The following is a 19,805-nucleotide window of genomic DNA, read 5'->3' on the forward strand; positions in this document are numbered from 1 at the left end:
GGCATTTCCTGAGGTATGATGGCTATATGTTCAGGTATACTGCACTGCTGTAGTTCAGCTAGGCGGTGACAACTGTGTGTACTACTGAGTCCAGGTCATTGTTAGATTATCAAATCCTATTCCAATGTCAAAAGAATAAAAGTGCTTTTCATGTTGAACCATTCTACTTTCTCAGCGCTGATTAAAAGCATTGTTGCCCTTAGCTCAGACAGTAGTAAATTGAAGAAAATCAAATTCATGTTTTTTCCTACCAGGAAATGGAATAAGAGAATCAAGAAAAATTTCCACTTGCTAACCATCACTCACTACCACCTATGTTTTTTTCAAAGGGAAGTCATACTCAGGTGAGTTGTATGAGGGAAAAGAACAGCCTTCCTAGGAAGAAATCTGTGATGGGTTGTGCCAGTTTGTTGCCATCTGATCAATTTGAAAAGCCACTTTTGACATTTATAGACCATGAGCTTTCTATCAGTGTATGCCATGTACAGAAAATGTTTTTCAATGGACGATCAGGTGGTTAAGAATCTTATTAGTCTCCAGATTAATGGCCACTATAACCCACTGGTACATTCAATCTAAAGCAATATTTACAATGTCGCATAAACACTGAAAACAGTAACTGGACAGAAGCAAAATAGACTCAAGACAATGTTAATTAAGTTTATCAAAATAAATTACTTAATTATCTGTGTCAGGTAAAAATAATTTCCCCAGCAACCTGTTTTTTGTCACGTTTTCAAATGTATAGCCATTCTAGCAAAGAGCTAGGCATCACTTGACAAGCTGAATTAATGCCTCTATAAGCATTAAGTCCATGCTACACAGTGACATCTCTCCAGTAGGTAAACTGCCTCGGAGACTAATGTGTCTTCACTTATTACTTTACTCCTCCTCGCCTAAGCGCTGACATGTCAAAGGGATATAAATGATCTTGTCCTCAAAATAATGTAAAGCTTGCTGCAGTGTAAAATGGAAAACAGAGTGTGCAAGGTCTTGTCAAAATGAAAATCAAGAGCAAGTATTAGGAGGCAGAGCCAGCTCTCTGTAATTTGATCCTTCCACACATCATAATCTCCATTTTATTTTGCCTAATGAGGCAGGAGTTGAAACAGTTGGCTTGATCAAATTCAGATGGCAGCCCTAGAGGAGTGAGCCCCCTGCTGTACTCTTGTCCCGACACCCTTTGTTACCTCCAAGTGAGCTGAGACCAGGCTGTGAACCATGTAAATAGGAGGTTTCCAGGTTAATGAAAAGCTGCAACACCATTTAAAAACCTGGACGGAAGGTTATGCCTTCCTAATCCAAAGAAACTTTCATGCACCTCAGTAATAAAGTTTAATGAATGCTGGTCATTTTGAATCATGGAACTAGAAGCTGAACAAAGGCTAATAGTTTCCTTATAAAATCTCTTTAACTTGTAACCAGTGCTCAGCATTACATTAAAAAGGTATTAATTCATTATCTGATGCCAAAATCAAATATATCAATTAAAAAAGGAAGTCTTTGAAAAGGGTAGTTAATGTTTCTTATGAACTGATGTTTTTATTAGGTGATGGCATGTTTTGTGTTTCATTTCATTAGTTATCTCCTAAGGATCTGCTTTCAACACCAAATCAGAACCTACATGCTACAATCATGTAATATAGTCAATGTAGGTCCACTTGCAGCTTTCAAGTATTCAGAAATGTAAATAAAAAAACTTATTTGCAGCTATATTCGAACAAAAAGCAATAAAAGTTAGCAAAATAAACTTTGGTACAGCTCCTCAGCTATTGTAAATTGTCACAGCTTCACTGAAGTTCAGCTGAGGGTCTGCCCCTTGATATGTAATGAAATAACACTTAATGTGAAATTATTTATGCCTTTGACACTAATATTTAATAATGGGCAGAATATAAATACTGTATAGATCATCTTCCAGTGTACTTTACAAATTAAGAGACTTTTACACAAAGGATGAAGAAATTGAATTCGTCGGTTCTCATCCTGCCTCTGTCACTCAAGACAGGATCCCACAAGATGCTGAGAACCCTCAATTCTGTTCCTCATCTCAGTCATCTCCAAAATGGGTAGAAAATACATAATCCCACAGTGTTTTTGTGAGGTTTAATGAATATATTTAAAGTGCTCTGAGATTCTTGGATGTTTATACAGTGCTTTGAACATGTAAGGAGCTAAGTGCCATGAACATTATCCTGTATAAAACATTAAACCATATAGTAATGTGTTGGTGCCGATGTGCCAGGAAAAATTTTAAAGGTTTACCCTGGCCTTGTGTGTGCATAGTTATTTTCTACATTGAAAATATATTAGTTTGATTAACTTGAGGAAAAGTAGTGCAGGCTTTTTAGTCTCAGTGTTTCCTTTTTGGGGGGTGAATGTTAATGTTTTGCAGGGTTCCCATTTCTGTGGGCTGTATTTGCAAAAAAAATCTCTCTTGTGTCTTCCCCAAAAAGATGCTAGTGACCCTATTTCCCAGAAATTCAAACTATCAGTTCTGAAGTCATTCATCAGTATTTCAGAAGCCAGTCTTGAAAAATGAGATACATGTGCTCAATGTAAATGAGAATTTGGTGATTTATGATGTAGGTCATTCTGAAAGCCCATGAGCTCTTCTCCAGTGACTTGCCAGAAATCATAACTCTTACTACAGGGCCATGATCTGTTTATTATACAGTTTATGGGTGGCGTGCAATGTCTAATTCATTTTTAATGTGTTACATTTTTTCTGGTCTATTTTTTGAAAACAAAGATTTATAACACTTCAGAGCTTGACAAGAATAGTAGACTGATGGTTAAGCAAATATGTTTCTAAAACAGTCCAATTAAACTATCAGCCTGTTTGAACTCAATGTTCCAACTAGGAGGGCAGTATTGTTTTATTTGTAACTACAACATTCAGCGGTTCTACAAATCATGTGGTGTTGTGTGTTCCTGAATGTCACTCCTTTCAGCCTGGGTCATGGGAGGAGACCAGTAGGGAGGAAAGTACTCCCTGGGGTCCTGGTCCGTCTGCAGAGGGAAAGGGGTGCCCACCCCTGTAGACACTGGGAGGCCTGCCTGCATCCCTTGTACAAGAGGAGAGCACCTGGGCAGGTTGGAGCAGATGAGCGGCTGTGGCAATGAGGACAGAGTGGTGTGCTTTCCCCATCCCTTCAGCTCCTGATTAGCTGGCCCTAGGGAGGCAGGCGAACATGATTGGTCAGGTGTACGCCTGCACCCTTCAGCTCAGAAAGCCTTCCCCTTATGCCACCTTTGGTGGTACCTGAGCAGCTCCAAAGTACCCTCCCTGTGAGTTAGTAGTCCCAAGAGTGGCAGAACTGGGTCTCCTGGCATGCTGTAGGCCTTGAGAGATCAACCTTTTGGTGGGGCATTGCCCCCTCACATTAGAACTGGCCATGGACAAAGGGCTTTTCATCATCCTCACAGCACCAGGGATGCCTGGGTGGGTATTCAGGGCATTAGAATCATGACAACTTTTGTCCAGTGCAAGGTTAGGGTAGGTGTCAGTTGGTCAGATCCTGGGGTAAAACAGAGCATAGAACCCAGGAGGCCTCTAACAAGTTTGGTATTAGTAGGGCAGAGGGAAGTCTCTTAGTCTAGGACAGATTGAGGCACCCCATCTCTCTACGGTCACTCCCTTGCACGAAAGGGCAGGTATTGGGGAACTTAGCAACTGGCTAGTTTTGTTGAGTGTTTATTGTGTAAAGACCTGCCCTCCCACACCAGACCACTCTTTTCCCCATAACACTTTGCAGTACCATTCATCCTGGTATTAATTCAATATAATAGAAGTTGCAGCCTGCTGCTTAGATCCCATCCTCTGTGTGTTGTGTCTTCATTCACATGCATGTCTAGGTCAAATGACAATTTTTTCAGTGGATCTTATTTTTTTCAATCACGATTTTCATGTACAGTAACTACTGAGAAAGTAAATCCCCAGACCGAAACTATACCTATTGCATACAGGGCCAAAACTACATAAGTAGCATTGATGCTCAGGATTTACATCTTCACCCAGGCATACCTCAAATGTAGAAATGGGCTAGAGAGCAGGCACTAAATTAACAAAGCTCCTCTGAAGTCCTAGTGTGCTCAGTATATCTCCTCCAAGTGGTATTGGAGATATATTGAGCACAGTAGGACTTTAAGCTTTAACGGCATAATGTGAAGATCATTTTTGTTTATGAGGGTCCTGTAACTTCCCCCTGCTCATGCCCATGGATCCACCCTACTTCTAAGGGTCATTCAAAAGAAATTTAAAAAGGTAATAGGACACAGATAAATAACCACATTATAAAATCAAAGATCCAAATAATTTCTCAGGCACCATCACACCTTATTATGACTTGTGTATGAATCTTTCATTTGTACATACGGGCAAGGAGAAACTGTGCTGTGAAGTGATTGCATGTGTAAGAGAAACCCCTTCTGTGTTTTACATATCCCCCTTTGTACCTGATCCAAAGAAAATGAAAATCTCTAACAACTCTCAGCTTCTGAGTCTGGCTCTTTAGCTTGAGATGTAGAGACTTAGGCCTGGTCTACACTACAAACTTATGTTGACGTAAGTTGCCTACTTACCCATGTCTCTACACTCAAATTTGTCTCCAGCTGATGTAAGCGGCCCAGGATGATGATGCAGTAAAACCACCTCTTAGAATGGCGCAGAACCATAATCGAACTACTTTGGTTGATGCAGTGCAAATGTAGACACTGCATGATCTGTGTCATCCCTAAGAGTCTTCCAGCCACTGTCTCACAATGCCCCAGTCTCCATTACTGTGACCACTTTGCTCACAGTTTTAAAATCCACTGCCCAGGGATCACAGAGACCGGAAGCTTGCTCCCCAACCCTGCTTAAAAAACCCAACATGTTTTTAAAATGCCTTTTCCTCATTGCCCACCTTCATGAGCACACCTCACTGCTCACCTTTGTTTGTGGCCAGCAGACCTTGCTGGCTCCATGCACCCATAGGGTTGCCAACTTTCTAATCACACAAAACCAAATACCCTTGCCCTGCCCCGTTCTCCGCCGCTTCCACAAGGCCCCACCCCCATTCACTCCTTCCCCTTCCCTCACTCCCTTCGTTGCTCAGTCTCCCCCACCCTCACTCACTTTCATCAGGCTGTGGGGTGTGGGAAGGGGTGAGGGTTCCAGCTGGAGGTGTGGGCTCTGGGGTGGGGCCAGAAATGAGGGGTTCAAGGTGCAGTAGGGGGATCCGGGCTGGCATAGGAGGTTGGGGTTAGGGGTCCAACAGGGGGTGCGGGATCTGGTGGGGGCTGGGAATGAGGGGTTTGGGGTGCGGGAGGGGGCTGAGGGCTGGGACAGGGGAGTGGGGTGCATGAGGGTTTGCAGGCTCCAGCTGGGGGTGCGGGCTCTGGGATGGGGCTGGGGATGAGGGGTTTGGGGTGCAGTAGGGTGTGTGAGGTGCAGGCTCTGGGAGGGAGTTTGGGTTTAGGAGAGGCTGAGGGATGGGGTAGGGCATTGGGGTGAGGGAGAGGGTGAGGGGTATGGGCTCTGGGAGAAAGGTAGGGTGCGGGAGGGGGTTCTGACCTGGGGCAGGGGGTTGGGGTGTGGGAGGTGGTTCAGAGTGCGGGCTCCGGATGGGCAGCACTTACCTCAGATGGCTCCCGGAAGCAGCTGGCATGTCCGGCTCCTAGGCAGAGGGGCCGGGGGCTTTGCATGTTGCCTGCACTCGCAGATGCCACCCCTGCGGCTCCCATTGGCCACAGTTCCTGGCCAATGGGAGCTGCAGAGCCGGCAATCGGGGTGGGGACAGCACATGGAGCCCCTGTGGCAGCCCCTGCGCCTAGGAGCCGGACATGCCAGCCGCTTCCAGGAGTCGTGTGGAGCCAGGGCAGGCAGGGAGCCTGCCTTAGCCCCGCTGCACCACTGCCTGAATTTTTAGCAGCTTGTTCAGTGGTGCTGACCAGAGCCACCTGGGTCACTTTTCAACCAGGCATTCCAGTCAAAAACCGGACGCCTGGCAACCCTCTGTGCACACAGAGATACTACGTGTGCTTCTGCTTGGAGCAGACAAGAAGTGTTGGATTTCGTGGGCATGTGGGGAGAAGAGGCTGTGCAAGCACAGCTATGGAACAGCCATAGAAACATGAACATCCATGGGCAGATTGTACAGGGATGCTGGCAAAGGTGTACAAACAAGCAGCAGTGTCATGTGACTGTGAAGGAACTTCGCCAGGTGTACCACTAGGCAAGGGACAGCAACAAGAAATCTGGTGCTGCCCCACAGACCTGCCGCTTTTATGAGCCATATGGCATACTAGGCAGTGACTCCAGCAGCACTCTGCAGACCACCATGGATATCTCGGAGGGGCCCAGACAGAGACTTTGGCCTTGAACAGCGAAAAGGAGGAAGAGGAGGAGATGGGAGATCCGGTGAGAGACTCAAACCCTGCAATGAACCAAGACCTATTTGAAAGTCAGCAGAAGTCTAGCCAGTTCCACCAGGTGAGCACAGATCATCCTGCTGATTAAGTGGAAGGGAGCTTGGGTAAGTGTGAGCATGCATTTCTCCTTACAAGGTGAGTCGCATCATACGCGCATTTAACTTACGCAAATTCAACTATACGTGCTCGGCAAAAAAAAAAAAAAAAGAAAAATATCAAGATACTTGTAAATCGTGCGGGTGATTCCGCCCACCATTCCACTCAATGTGCATATGCCCCAGAGTGAGCGTGAGATGGGAGATGTGAATCTGCTGTTCCCTCAGTCAGTCTCAGTTCCCGTGTGCTTCTCATAGTGTGAGCATCTCACCGCGCTGAGTGTGATTCTAGTGTTTAAAGATACTGTATGTATTTTTCATACAACATGGCCCCTTAACGCAAGCCAACTACTTCATCTGGTGCTCAACCAAAGAAACAGCGATCTGTTCCAACGCTGGAGGAAAAACTGGCTGTGTTGGACTTACTGAGAGACGGTATGTTGGTCTCCAACATGGCGCACAAATATGGCTTCAATGAATCTAGCATCCGTGCCATCAAGATTTGAGAGATAGAAATTTGTTAAGCTGTGGCATCAAGTGCTCCAATAACCGCTAAGGTGATGAGCCAGGTGCGTGATAAGACTTTAGTGAAGACTGAAAAGGCATTAAACTTATGGCTGGAAGACATGAACTGTAAATGTGTGCCTATCGATGGCAACACATTGCGAGAAAAGGCTCTTAGCCTCTACGCGCTGTTCAAACCTCCCGCCAAAGAGGGACAGCCTTCTGATGAGAAGGAATTCAAAGCCAGCCAAGGTTGGCTTAACAGTTTTAGGAACTGTTTCAACCTCAAAAACGTGCAGAGTACTGGTGAAGCTGAATCTGCCAATGAAGAGGCAGCAAAAGCCTACCCTGAACAATTAAAGAAAATCACAGCAGAAAAGGGCACAAGTTTTTAATGCTGATGAGACTGGGCTCTTCTGGAAAAAAAATGCCCAACCGCACTTACACTTAGAAATCAGAAAGACAAGCACCTGGCTTCAAAGCATCTAGAGACCGTGTGACTGTGTTGTTTTGTGGCAATGCGGCTGGGCATTTAATAAAGCAGGGCTTGCTCTACAGGGCTGCAAATCCCCGTGCCCTAAAAGGCAAGAACAAAAGTCTCCTGCCTGTGTTCTGGCAATCAAATAAAAAGGCTTGGGTGACAGCAGCATTATTTCTGGATTGGTTCCACAAGTGTTTCATTCTGGAGGTCAAGCAGTACCTCGAAGAGAAAGGACTTGACTTTAAAGCGTTGCTGATCATAGACAATGCTCCTGGCCACCCTGTGGCACTCTGGTTTGTGCATAATGACATTGAAGTCGTCTTTCTCCCCCCAATACCACCTCCATCCTCCAACCTCTCGACCAAGGCGTGATTCGCTGTTTCAAGGCCACGTACACAAGGCTTACGTTCTCACGGATACGTAGCACTATGGATGCTGATCGCAATCTTAATGTGATGGAGTGTTGGAAGTCCTTCAACATTGCTGATTGCATCACTTATATTAAACAGGCAATGGATGCAATCAAACCTGAAACAGCCAATGCATGTTGACGAAACCTATGGAAAGAATGTGTGAATGATTTTAAAGGTTTCCCGACCATTGACAAAGAAGTGAAATGCATTGTTCAGGGGGCCAGGCAAGTGGGTGGTGATGGCTTCGTCAACATCCTTGAGGAAGAAATTGAAGAATTAATTGAGGGCCATAGAGAAACATTGAATAACAAAGAGTTAGAGGAACTGATAAAATTGTCTACAGAAGGCGAAGATGATGACAACGAACAGGAAGAGCCAACAAGTTGGAATCTTCATAAATTTACTGAAACACTTCAATTGCCCTGAAACACTTCAATGATTTAATTTCTGAATACGATCCCTCTATGGAATGAAGCCTCAAAATCACACGTAGTATTATGGACTATTTGAGACCATATCAAGAAATGTTTGAGCAGCTCAAGAGACAACAGTGACAGCTGCCGATCACCATGTTTTTCACGGAAAAACAACCAGCAGCAGATGAGCCTACACAATCAACTTCTTGAGCTGAACCAGAGCCAACCACTTCGTCTATGACTCGCTCTCCATCACCCAAGCTCTCCGTCACCTCCGTCTCCTGGATCGACATCAAGTCCTGACGACCCCCTGTAATTACCCCCTGTAATTAAAAATACAGTACTGTAAAATTATATTTTGCATATGTACTCTTTATTATATACTGTACATTACTGTATACATTATACATTTATACATATTACTGTACAGGGTTGTATACACAAAACCATGTACAGTATACTGTACTTTATGGGCGATTTAAGGGATTTTCAAGGGCAATTTTGACTATATGCGATTTTCGCCTTACTCGCTGACTTTAGAACCTAACCCCCGTGTAAGATGCTACTCCACTGTACAATGTTTTATTTGCTTTTACTTCCTCTCTCTTCCCCCTTACCTCAACCATTTAAAGTTGGTGCTTGGTCCATCCTCCAAGATAAACATATTGACTTTTCATTGCTTTTCTCATATATTGTGAGAAAATAAAAAGAAAGTAAATTCAAAATACATTTGTGAGCATTATTATGGCAGTCTGATTACATGCTCCATATCAATTTTGTGTCCTGTGCTCAGGTAGAAGTGGAACAAACAGAGGTAGAGTTGGCATCTGTTTTTCATACCCTTGCTGGGCTAGGTAGGTGACGGTGTACGTGGAGCATCTGTGTATGTGGACAGGAATGCCTCTCTTATCTTCCTGAAACATCTCAATGAAACGTTTGTGGAGATACTCTGCATCCTCTCCCAAAGGTTTCCAGGGATGGTGTCCTTATTTCTACTTGCACAATAGGACACTTTCCTGTGTGATTAGCAAAGAGGCTAGGAGCATGTGGGCTGGGCAGCTTTGGGACACGAGTAGCAGCCGGGTTCTTCATGCCTTTGTGACCCTCAGGAATAAAATATCAGCCAAACTCACCATTGCCTGTGAATAACATTGCCATCATTCACTGCCATAGCCCTGTACTTGTACTCATGGAATAGAGGACAGAATTTTATAGCTTTATGCAACAGAAAATCCAGGCTCCCTTCTCTCTGCCTGGCCACCCTCATTATGGGTCGAGCTGGAGAGCGGTGCTGTGCTGAGACACTCCAAAGCTGAAGTGCCATAAACATTTCTTATTAAAAAGTATTTAGGGGAATAAAGGAAGGGAGTTTTGAAACTTATCTTTCCCTTTACACTGTGACTAAATCTAATGGTGCATGTGACTCTTTTTATCAACAGCCTTTGGCATGGTGTCTTGAGGGGTGACCCCTCCACACCCACAGAACATCTGACCCTGATGAGGAGAAGGAAGAGGACAAGGAAAGAGATCCTACAAGCAAGTGCTCCATCGCCCTGTGAACAAAGAGCTTGGAGAGCCAATATAACCGAGAGCATGGAGGAAAAACAGGAAGGCCTGGGAATCCCATCAGGAGAAGGAGTGGGAAATGTCTACACTGCATTGTAAACTGGGGTTCATACTCATATTTGAGCTCAACCCCCTATCGTCCACACACAAATCTGTCTGACTTGGGTCAGCAGCACTCAGAACCTAAGTCCTAGGACCCACCTGGGGGCAGTGGGTCTGAACCCGAGTCCCACTGAGACTCAGATCCAAGCCCTATCATTTTGCAGTGTGGACACAGCTCAACCCACAGACCTGAGTCAGAAGGTCTGTGTATGCAGTATTGACATGTTGGCATCGTTGTGAGACTCAGGTCCAGCAGCTATAAATCCAGGTTACAATGAGTGTGGACACTCAAGCAGCTTGGAAACACTGCATGCAAAAGTGCAGGTCCCACAGAACAGTGTAGATGTACCCACTGAATTTCCTCAGGCAGCGACCTCAAATGCTGAAGACCCTACAGATGGATGACCTACAGATCCAAACATCCTGGACTCAGCCCTTGCACTCAGTGTAGAACTCCATGGTCGCTGCTCCTTATCTCCCCTGTCCCCAAATACCATATGGGATCATAGACCACATACTTCCCCTACTGCTCCATTCTGGGAGACAGCCAGGAAAAACCACAGCTTTACATATGCTGACCTGTGAAAACCACACATTAGTGTATGAGTAGCCACAACAAATGACGGAAAACTACCTTTTTATTTACATGAATGGATATAAATGCTTACTTTCTTTTTAATAGGAACCCCGTTAAGTTATAGTGGAAGTTTTATAGTTGTTTGTCGGCATTGTGATTTTGCTCTTTGTACTCAATCAACTTCTGTTTTTGGAGAAGCAAAGTATCTTGATTCGTTCACAACAAATGTTACAGAATGCACATCGGACATCAAGAAATCGAATAGTACTTATAAATGCCCATGAAGCACCACAGAATGCATGGCCTTGGAAAAACACCCAGCCATATATATAATGTACAGCCAGCACCACACAATTCACAGCAGTAGGCAATGCCCCAGATCCAGCAGTATTAATAATTTGCAGCAGGCACAATGGAATAGATACCAGCAGCAAAACAAAATACATAATGTAAATTACACAAGAGAGACATTATCTCAAGACAGAACACTACTGTGGCTGACTGGGAAAATAAAACTTTAATGTCTCCATCAAAAACATAGCTCCATATTGGCTCTTGTAATAGCCCTGTTATCTGGCTGTTCAGAGTCAGCAGACAGCTACTCCACCTCACTCCTCCTCACTGGGGGCAGCTTTTCCCTCTTTGCCGCACATATATTATGAAGTACACACCTTGTAGCTGTAGCTGTCGGGATGTGGTAGTTGAACCTTTCACTGCTTGGGAAAGAACATCCCTGCATGCAGCTTTCTGGACAGACCTGCGTTCTCAAAGATGCGAGCATCATGCACCTTCCCTGACCAACCCACATTGATATCAGTGAAGCATCCCTGGTGATCAACAAGTGCTTCCGTAACAATGGAAAACTATCCCTTTCTGTGATGTACTCAGTAGCATGGTGGGCTGGTATCAAAACAGGGATATGAATACTATCTATTGCCCCACTGCAGTTTGGGAACCCATTGTTGCAAATCCATCATTATTTCTTGCACATTGTCAAAAATCATAGTTCTGCGTAGCAGGGGACGATTAACAGCCCTACATATTTGCATGACAACAGCCTCCACCATTGATTTCCCAAAATGATTTCCACTGACTGGTAGCAATCCCCCATTGCCAGCTTCCAAAGCATGATCACCACACACTATTCTCAATTGTCAGTGCAGCTCTCACATTGGTGACTCTGTGCAGGAGGGCTGGAGCAAGCTTGGCACACAGATCCAGGAACATGGCTTTTCACAGTCAAAATTTCTGTAGCCCTTGCTTGTTGTCCCACACCTGCATTACGATGCATTCCCTCCAGTCACTGCTTATTTTTCAAGTGGCGCTTCACTGTCTGAAGCTGCTCTGTGAATGCCCCCAGCACCCCGGAATATTTTTCTCCATATGTCCATCAACAAACTCTCCCAGTAGATATCTTCATTTTCCTCATTGTGATCCCAGCTGTTGTGGAACTTCCTGAAGATGTGCAATTATAGGAGAATCACATGTCTTGTATTTGCAATGTTCATGAGAATAGTGCTGAGCTCTGTGGGCTCCATGCTTTTGTCAGAGATGTCAGAGACCAAAAAGCATCTTGTGGGTTTGTGAGATTTCAAAAACATGTGTGAAAATTATGGGATGTGGAATGTATAATGGGATGCATCCAGGGAAATTGACGCCTAGCTCTTAGAAATCCCTAGGCAAATCATTATGATCCCACAAAATACTATGAAAGTGTCCCAAAAGTATTGCACTGGACAGTGGCGCATGGCACAGTGGGATACCTATTCATGGTTCAATGCAGTCTACATTGATGCAAGTACTTCTGGTGAATACTTGCAGCAGTGACGCTCGCAGACAGATATGCCTGCACCTGAGCAATATGTAAACTTTGGTGGCTGCAAGACAACGTAATGTGTGTCGACTGAATTTTGTCATGTAGACATGGCCTTAGACTTACCTCTGGAGGTCCCTTGTTCAATTCTGGTGAAGCCAAAATAGCCCCAATGACAGATATTGCAACCATTGTATTAAATTCCTGAATGGTTTACGTATGACTGTGTTCTACTGCATGGGGAAGGGTCACCACAATTCCTCCAGGAACTAAAATCACTGGGGGCTGATTAAAGTGAGTCACTAAGATTAAACAACTTCAGAGAAGTTCCACCTGGGGGTGGTTTGCATATACTGGTTCAAGCTGGGCTTTCCAGAGACTAGGAAACAATGAAAGTGCTTTTGGTATAAAAGAATGAGCTTTCACTGACTCGTGGCCTTCATTTTGAAAAACAAATCTCTGTGCAATGGGAGGTCCCAACCCTTGCTGAAAGTTTGGAAGGGACACTGGCCTGTCTGATTCTCCATGTGGAAAACTGGTGATTTCTGGTATGTTTCGTATAGGGCTTAAACTTTGTTTTTTTAATTTGTTGACTCTGTAATGCTTTTGCCTTCTAAATAAATGTGCTTGCCTGGAAGAGCTGTTTGGTCACTGGTAAAAACCCTGTTATTGTCCTCTGAAAGAAAGCAATGTACTGGGGCTGCCTTCAGGCAGACTGGTTTTCTGGGGCTACCACAGTGGATGGCAGGGGGCTGTGCCCTTAAAACCCCAGTCAGGAGGAAGAGATATGTGGGTCTCTGTCCAAGAGAGGTGAAAACTAGAAGCCTGAAACCTTAAATGAGTGCCCTTGAGGGACCCTGGATGGGGAATACAGGTGCAGTTACCCTGAACCTGTAACAGCACCCATCACATAAGAATAAAGACCAGGTTCAAAGGAGCAAGAGCAAACATGCTGCTACATTTTCCACTAGCTGAAAGGCTTGGCTTACGGGCAGCCCAGAGCAGAGGATGTTAAAATAGAACAGCAGTGATATAACAATCAGGATTTCGATTTATAGTCACCCAAAAGATAATAACAATGTTAACTGCTTGGATTTAAGCAAGCTGGGAGAATTAAAAGGAGCTAAAAGGATGCTATTGGGAAAACTTTTATGATGGGGCATTAGCTATCATGTACATTGGGTTCCACTCCAGTTCAGCTTCTGAGTATTTAATAGCAATCTTACATTTACACAGCACCTGTAATGTGTGCATGGGATTTTGGGGGGGTTAGTAGGAGAAACTTTGGGCAGCAGGAGGATGCCAGAATGATCCCATCCAAATTTCTTCTTTGTGAGAACACTCCTGTCAGTTGTGTGACTGCAGGGATATGTTCAGGCTTCTACTTATCGTTGAAAAAGCCAAATACTGCTCTCAGGGACTCTGGGACGATTGGATTTGCCTTTCAATCAAGAAACTAGCAGGGTCCAGTGGGTGTCTGAACACCGAACTTCTGTAGACTGGTGTGGGTGAAAATTATTCCTCCCTCAACTTGGCTAGGGGGAAAGGGAAGCTGTGTTTAGGACTGACTTATCTAACAGGTCTGGTTACCCTGATAATATATTTAGACTGGTCTCATCTCAAAAGGAAAGGGTCTTAGAACATTAGCCAGCTCATGTAGGAGTCTTGCCTATAACTTGGTTGGTCTTTGTTTAAACTACTTATTCCTTTGGCTTGAGTTAAGTTTTGCTAGCTGTACGAGGAAGAGTGATTCAAAACATTGATATTTTTATCTGAGTCACTAGCAGCATAGTACATGCAAACCACAGGAAAGAACATTTACCAAAATCTCTTGTGAGCTGCGTCTATTCTGCAATGCTGATCTTGGACCGTCTAAGTATCTTTTATCCCAAAGACTCCAAAAATGCTTTGCAAAATAGCCATTTAACAGTGCACAGCAGCATTACATAAAAGTTTAGGACAGGAAGGAAAGACAAATGACGTGGTCAGACTTTATATTAAGGTTACATTCATTAATAATTTATAAAGGGCTAACAAATAATTAACAGTTATAACCGTATTACAGACCACAGTAGTATGTGTTATAGAGGGTTAAAGACACATCGCTCAAAGGCGGTATAACTGATTATAAGCCATTATTATAGCTGATTATAAACCATGATAAAAAAAACTGATCGACCTGCTGGATTCTATAACAATTTAACCTTATTTCAAAGTGTGACCAATAGCTTATACAGCTGAAATTCCAGGCAGAATATAGGAACACAGAATAGAATGTTACTCAAATTAATATGTGACCAGAGCAATGATCTTTGTCTCTTTACTGACCACATGTAGCCACGACGTGGGTTTTTAAGTCTCATCTGAAAGATGTTGCCATACTGCCATCAGCACAACATCCTCTTTACTCTTCCCTACCAGCAGCATGCTGGGCATTGACAAAAAAGTGATTGAACGCCATCAGTGACTGAACCAAGGCCCCAGCGTAGTGCTGAAGGGTTGGGGAGGCACTTTTTACAAGTACAGAGGTACTAACCTCAGGATTCTGGTCAAATTTTCTAGATCAGGGTGCAAAAGCATGAACACCATTCCTCCTGACACCTAGGACTCACCACAAAACTGGTTCATGTAACAGCAGCAGGGCAGTCTCCCTCTACTTATTGTGGGAGGAGTTTCCTTTTGTAACTTCTTTGTAGTAAGGAAATTTAAGTAAATATTTTCCATGTCAGAAATTAAATTCAAACGGAAGAATCAAAGTATGCAAAAGACGGGAGAAACGAAGTAATATTATTTCTATTTTATAGATGGGGAACTGAGAGGATATGTTATTTGTCCAAGGTCACCTAGCAAATCTGTAACAGAAGTGGAAAGTGAATCTAGGTCTCTTCAGTCCCACACCAGTGCCTTAAGTATGAGACCATCTATCCTCCCTTAATTTTTACTACCTATCAAGCAACAAACATATGATCGGTAGTCAAGCAGCACATGACTGATCGTGGGCCAATCACAATTTATTTCAGTGACCATCGGGAAGAAGGACAAATAGAGCAAACTACAGTCAGATTCTGTTTAACAAAAGGGCAGAAACCAAAACAAGCTGGAGGCAATTCTTAGCAAATTGATCAGAATTCCTTTACCTTAACTACGGCTTAACTAATACATTGACTTCCATAATTTTCTGCAGTCAGCCTAAATGTATTTAAGAAATTAATGAAACATTTAATCTTGAAGTGTTCACTAAATCTTGAGCAAGTAACTTTGAAGAACATGTTACATATTTTTCCCCTTTTGGCACAGAGACAAACTAAGTGTTTTATAAACAAACCTTGTTAACTGAACACACGGACCAACAGGTAAAACATGCTCCTTACTCATTTTGATGCAATAGGGTTAAGGTTTTCTAATTTTCACTACCCACTTTCATAATGCTTTTTTGTTTTAATGTAGGTGATGTGGAAGCTTTTTTTGAGATATTAGTAATAAATCCACAAAGCATTTGAAAGAACTGTACATGTTTTGATGTTTGCTTTCCTGCCAGTGCTTTCTTTATAAATACTGTTTGTCCAATAGACCTTTTCCCCTGGATGGATCTATTTCCTTTAAGAGGCTTTTTCAAATCCCATACAAACAAGACATTCTGGAACCCTCCCAAACGTATTAGAATTTGGAAGATTTAATTAAAACAGGTTTCAGAGTAGTATCACACATTTTTAATGAATCTGATGTGACTTTCTTTCACCATTTACCAGATTACTTTTGCAGTAATAGACTGGCAAAATCTGAAAGTAATAGAAATGTGTTATTCACTATATAAATGTATATACTAAATTCTTTTTTTCCCTAGAAGCCCATGGTGCAAATCCTCCTAAGGGACAAAATATAACAAGAAAAAGATGGAGTCTGAATTCAAAGCAAACATAAAAGCCTTACTTACAAAAAAAATCAATTACACAGCCCAATTTGTTTTTACCAGCAGGCAAAGGAAAACCTAGTTAGCATGTTGCGGTATCCAAACACCTTCCCCGGATCTACATGTTTCATCAAACATTACATGATGGCTATTCTTAAGAAACAAACTAACAATTAGACACACCTGTTTAAAGTGCCTGTGCTCTGTTCACACTTCATGTGGTATCTTAAAGTGACAGCATATTAAAATGTCAGTGCAATTCTTTTGCATTACTTTATTATTTTTAACAGAAAGTGCAATTAAATTCACCACTACCATATAACTCTACTCTACTCATTCAGCATACAAGTGTTATAAGGTGTCAATATAGAAAATATATTGAAAATAAATATACATAAAAGCAAAACATACTATAAATTAATATATTTAATTTAGCCTGTGTATAATTCAGTGTCTAAATCCAAAAGTACATAATCTTATATCACATTCATTTAAGAAAAGAATATGGTCTGTCAAGATACTGACAATTATTATGCAACAACTGCCTGTTTATCTATGAAGTTTGCAAGGAAATGAAATAGAATTACAGTGAAAATATGTATTCTAAATTAGGCCTCCAAAGGTATGCCCACACAGCAAAGAAACACATGCAGCACCAAGTCTCAGAGCCCTGGTCAATTGACTTAGACTCATGGAGCTCAAGGTGTGGAGCTAAAAATAGAAGACACATTCCCACGCAGGCTGAAGCCCGGGTTCTGAGACCCTCCCACCTCACAGATTTTAGAGCCTCGGTTCCAGCCTGAGCCCAAACATCTACACTGCTATTTTTTAGAACCATAGCCCAAGCCCCATGAGCCTGAGTCAATTGACCTGGGCTCTGAGAGTTGGTGCCATCAGAGGCAAATTAGGGGGTTGTGTGGCCCTGGGCCAGACCAAGTGGAAGCCCCTCCCCACTCCTTCTGCCTGCAGCCCCTCCCCGTCCCCAACCTCCAGTGCTCCTGCCAGGGAGTGGGATCGGGGTGTGTGGGCATCCCCCCATTTCCCAGCAGGAACGAGGGGTAGGCGGGCAGAGTGGGGCAAGCCCTTGCGCCCCGACCCTGCTCCCCAACAAGAGTGCTGGGCGGGTGGAGCAGGTCGGGGCGCACCCATTTTTCCGGTGACCCCCTGGCATGGGCCCTGTTGGCCCACTGGCTAATCTGCCAATGGGTGCCGTGAGTTTTTCTTTGCCACATACACATACCCTAAATAGACAGCAGGACACAATATATACAATTTGTATGTGTTTGAATTGTACCTTGATATCCACCACCAAACCTGGAGCCGAGGTTTTTGTGTGTGGAAGATAGCTGGGTTAGGGGCAACATCCAAGTAAGAGCTTGCATTAATTCTGCAGTGAAGACATACCCACATGCATTATTAGTGGAGCTTTCTCGTAGAGAACTCTGAGACCATGAAACTTTGTTTGTAGCAAAGCAAAACGAAAGCTCTAGATTGTAATGTGCAAATTACAGTTCTGTTTGAAGTTTTTCTAAGAAAAAAACAGCTTCATTTTCAGAGGAAGGTTCCACTGAATATAAATAGCGACATTTATTAAAAATGAATTTCTCCACATGAGGTGATATTCACCTGTATGCAGAGGGCTAGCATAAGGCCTATGCACTATTAAAATCCCATTTAAACCGATTTGGAATGGGGTTTAAGAGAGATTTCAGTGGTGCTGCATACTGTTATGCTGGCTTCCTGAACAGGCATGAATTTAGCCCACAGTCTGTTAAGAAAGTTTCCTGTTTCAATCTACTGGAACTGTTATATGGACAATATGGATTTTAAGAAGATTCCTCAAGTAAAGTTGATCTCTCAGTACTGTATGGGAGTCTATCTGGTCTGCAAGGCCAGCCCTCAGTATATTGCTGCCCAGGGTGGAAAACATTTTTAGCACCCCTACCTCACCCAGCCAGGCATGCTGGTCTGGACACTTGAGTACGAGATTGAGAGAGCTCCACTCCTGGCTCTGCCACTGCAGGCTGTGGGCAAATCATGTCACCATTCTGCCTCACTTTTCCCCGTTTGTTAAATGGGGATAACATTTACCGCTCTTGGAGGAGTGTTGTAAATATTGTTTGCATTGCCCTCTGAATATGTGAAGTGCTTAATAGATGGTAAGTATCATTCTTTCTGCTTGTTTGCAGTGTCGGTGTAGCTATGTTGGTCCCAAGATCTGAGGTAATATCTTTTATTAGACCCCTTGGGGTTGGTGAAAGAGACAAGCTTCACAAAGCTCTCTTTCACCAACAGAAGTGTCCACTAGAAGATATTACCTCACCCAGCTGGTCTTTCTCATTATTTCTGTAATTTGACGTACACTGCCCAAATAGTAATGCTATTGTTTTGAACCCCATGAACATTATTATGGAAGTTTCAATAGTTGGTGTCCTAATTTCAACGAACGTTTCACTGTTGTATACTACTATCCCTGTTTACTTGAAGCATGGCTCATCAAAACTCTTGTTAACCAAAGCTTGTTTACGTCTCTCTGGTTTGTATTGTACCCTGGATAAGAAAGCTGGCCTGTTTTTCAGATACGGCAGCTTTCAAGAGGCTGTGCTCCAAGAAATTCTTGATTGAAGGCATCTGACCTCTCCTGGGACTATTGGCTAAATGGGGTTGCACTTTACCAGCTTCATGATTTGACTGTCCAGATGATTCTGCATTGTAGTCAAGCCATACTTTTAAGATGCTGTGGCAATTCAGCATTCTTGGGCTGGCCAGGGGCCCAGCTTGAACTTAATCACAAAGGGCTGTTCTGGCTGCCAGGACTAGTCAGAGTATAGAGATGTTTCTCTGTGGACTTTTCCCCACAGCAGTCCCCTGCCCCCTGTCAAATCCTGTGAGGGGAAGGAGATGTAGAGCCATTAAACCATCTCTGTATCACCCTGGGATTTTCCCTCAGTGGGGGAAATTCTCCAGGGGCTAAATCTTCTTCATTTTTGGGTCCTTTGTGCTTCCAGCATGGCATAAAAGAGTGGTAACAGAACAAAGAATCGGGCCCTCTATCTTTAACACATCTAGCATTCCCAATGTATACATTTCTTCAAAGGTTGCAAAGCATATAGATAACATTCTGCATGTAGTATCATTAATATATTCTAATTAATCTCTAAACAATGGTGAATGTCTCAACAAAACAGTGTCCAGGCTTTCACTAATGGTTACCAATATCTTGCAACAGCAGCTGGTCATTCAACAAATTACTTAGATCTCTTGCAAAATATTTGTTTCTTTTTTGAGCAATGCTCTGCCAGGCAAGGTGAACTTAGCCTGTTTACCACACTGAACTCTACTGACTGTTAGCTTTTACTTCTGTTGCTCTGGTGAGATTATCTCTTTTCCCTGTGCATGCTGTCGTTATACTTTTAAGGTTATCCAGGTGGCAACACTGCTTTCATCATCATTCTCACTACAATCACTTGTGTGAAGATTATTCACCCATATTTTTCCCTTCCTACTACTAAGA

The 19,805-nt window shown here is 43.2% G+C and overlaps 1 protein-coding gene across 18 annotated transcripts in view; it reads right to left on the reverse strand.

Annotated features, from left to right (window-relative positions):
* SLC25A21 (solute carrier family 25 member 21) overlaps positions 1–19,805 on the reverse strand; it is a 396,597-nt gene that overhangs the window by 108,988 nt on the left and 267,804 nt on the right. For 4 of the 18 annotated variants that reach the window (XM_073349069.2, XM_073349087.2, XM_073349091.2 and 1 more), the window contains one exon: positions 17,586–17,678. The exons of 13 other annotated variants lie outside the window; for them this stretch is intronic. In XM_073349069.2, the coding sequence (XP_073205170.1) occupies positions 17,586–17,678 (93 nt within the window). Of the gene's footprint in view, positions 1–16,474; positions 17,074–17,585; positions 17,679–19,805 lie in introns of those variants that run through there. One more of the 18 variants, XM_073349083.2, reaches the window with a different exon arrangement.

The sequence above is a fragment of the Lepidochelys kempii genome, chromosome 6, assembly GCF_965140285.1.
Source record: "Lepidochelys kempii isolate rLepKem1 chromosome 6, rLepKem1.hap1, whole genome shotgun sequence".
In the NCBI taxonomy this organism is placed as follows: domain Eukaryota; kingdom Metazoa; phylum Chordata; order Testudines; family Cheloniidae; genus Lepidochelys; species Lepidochelys kempii.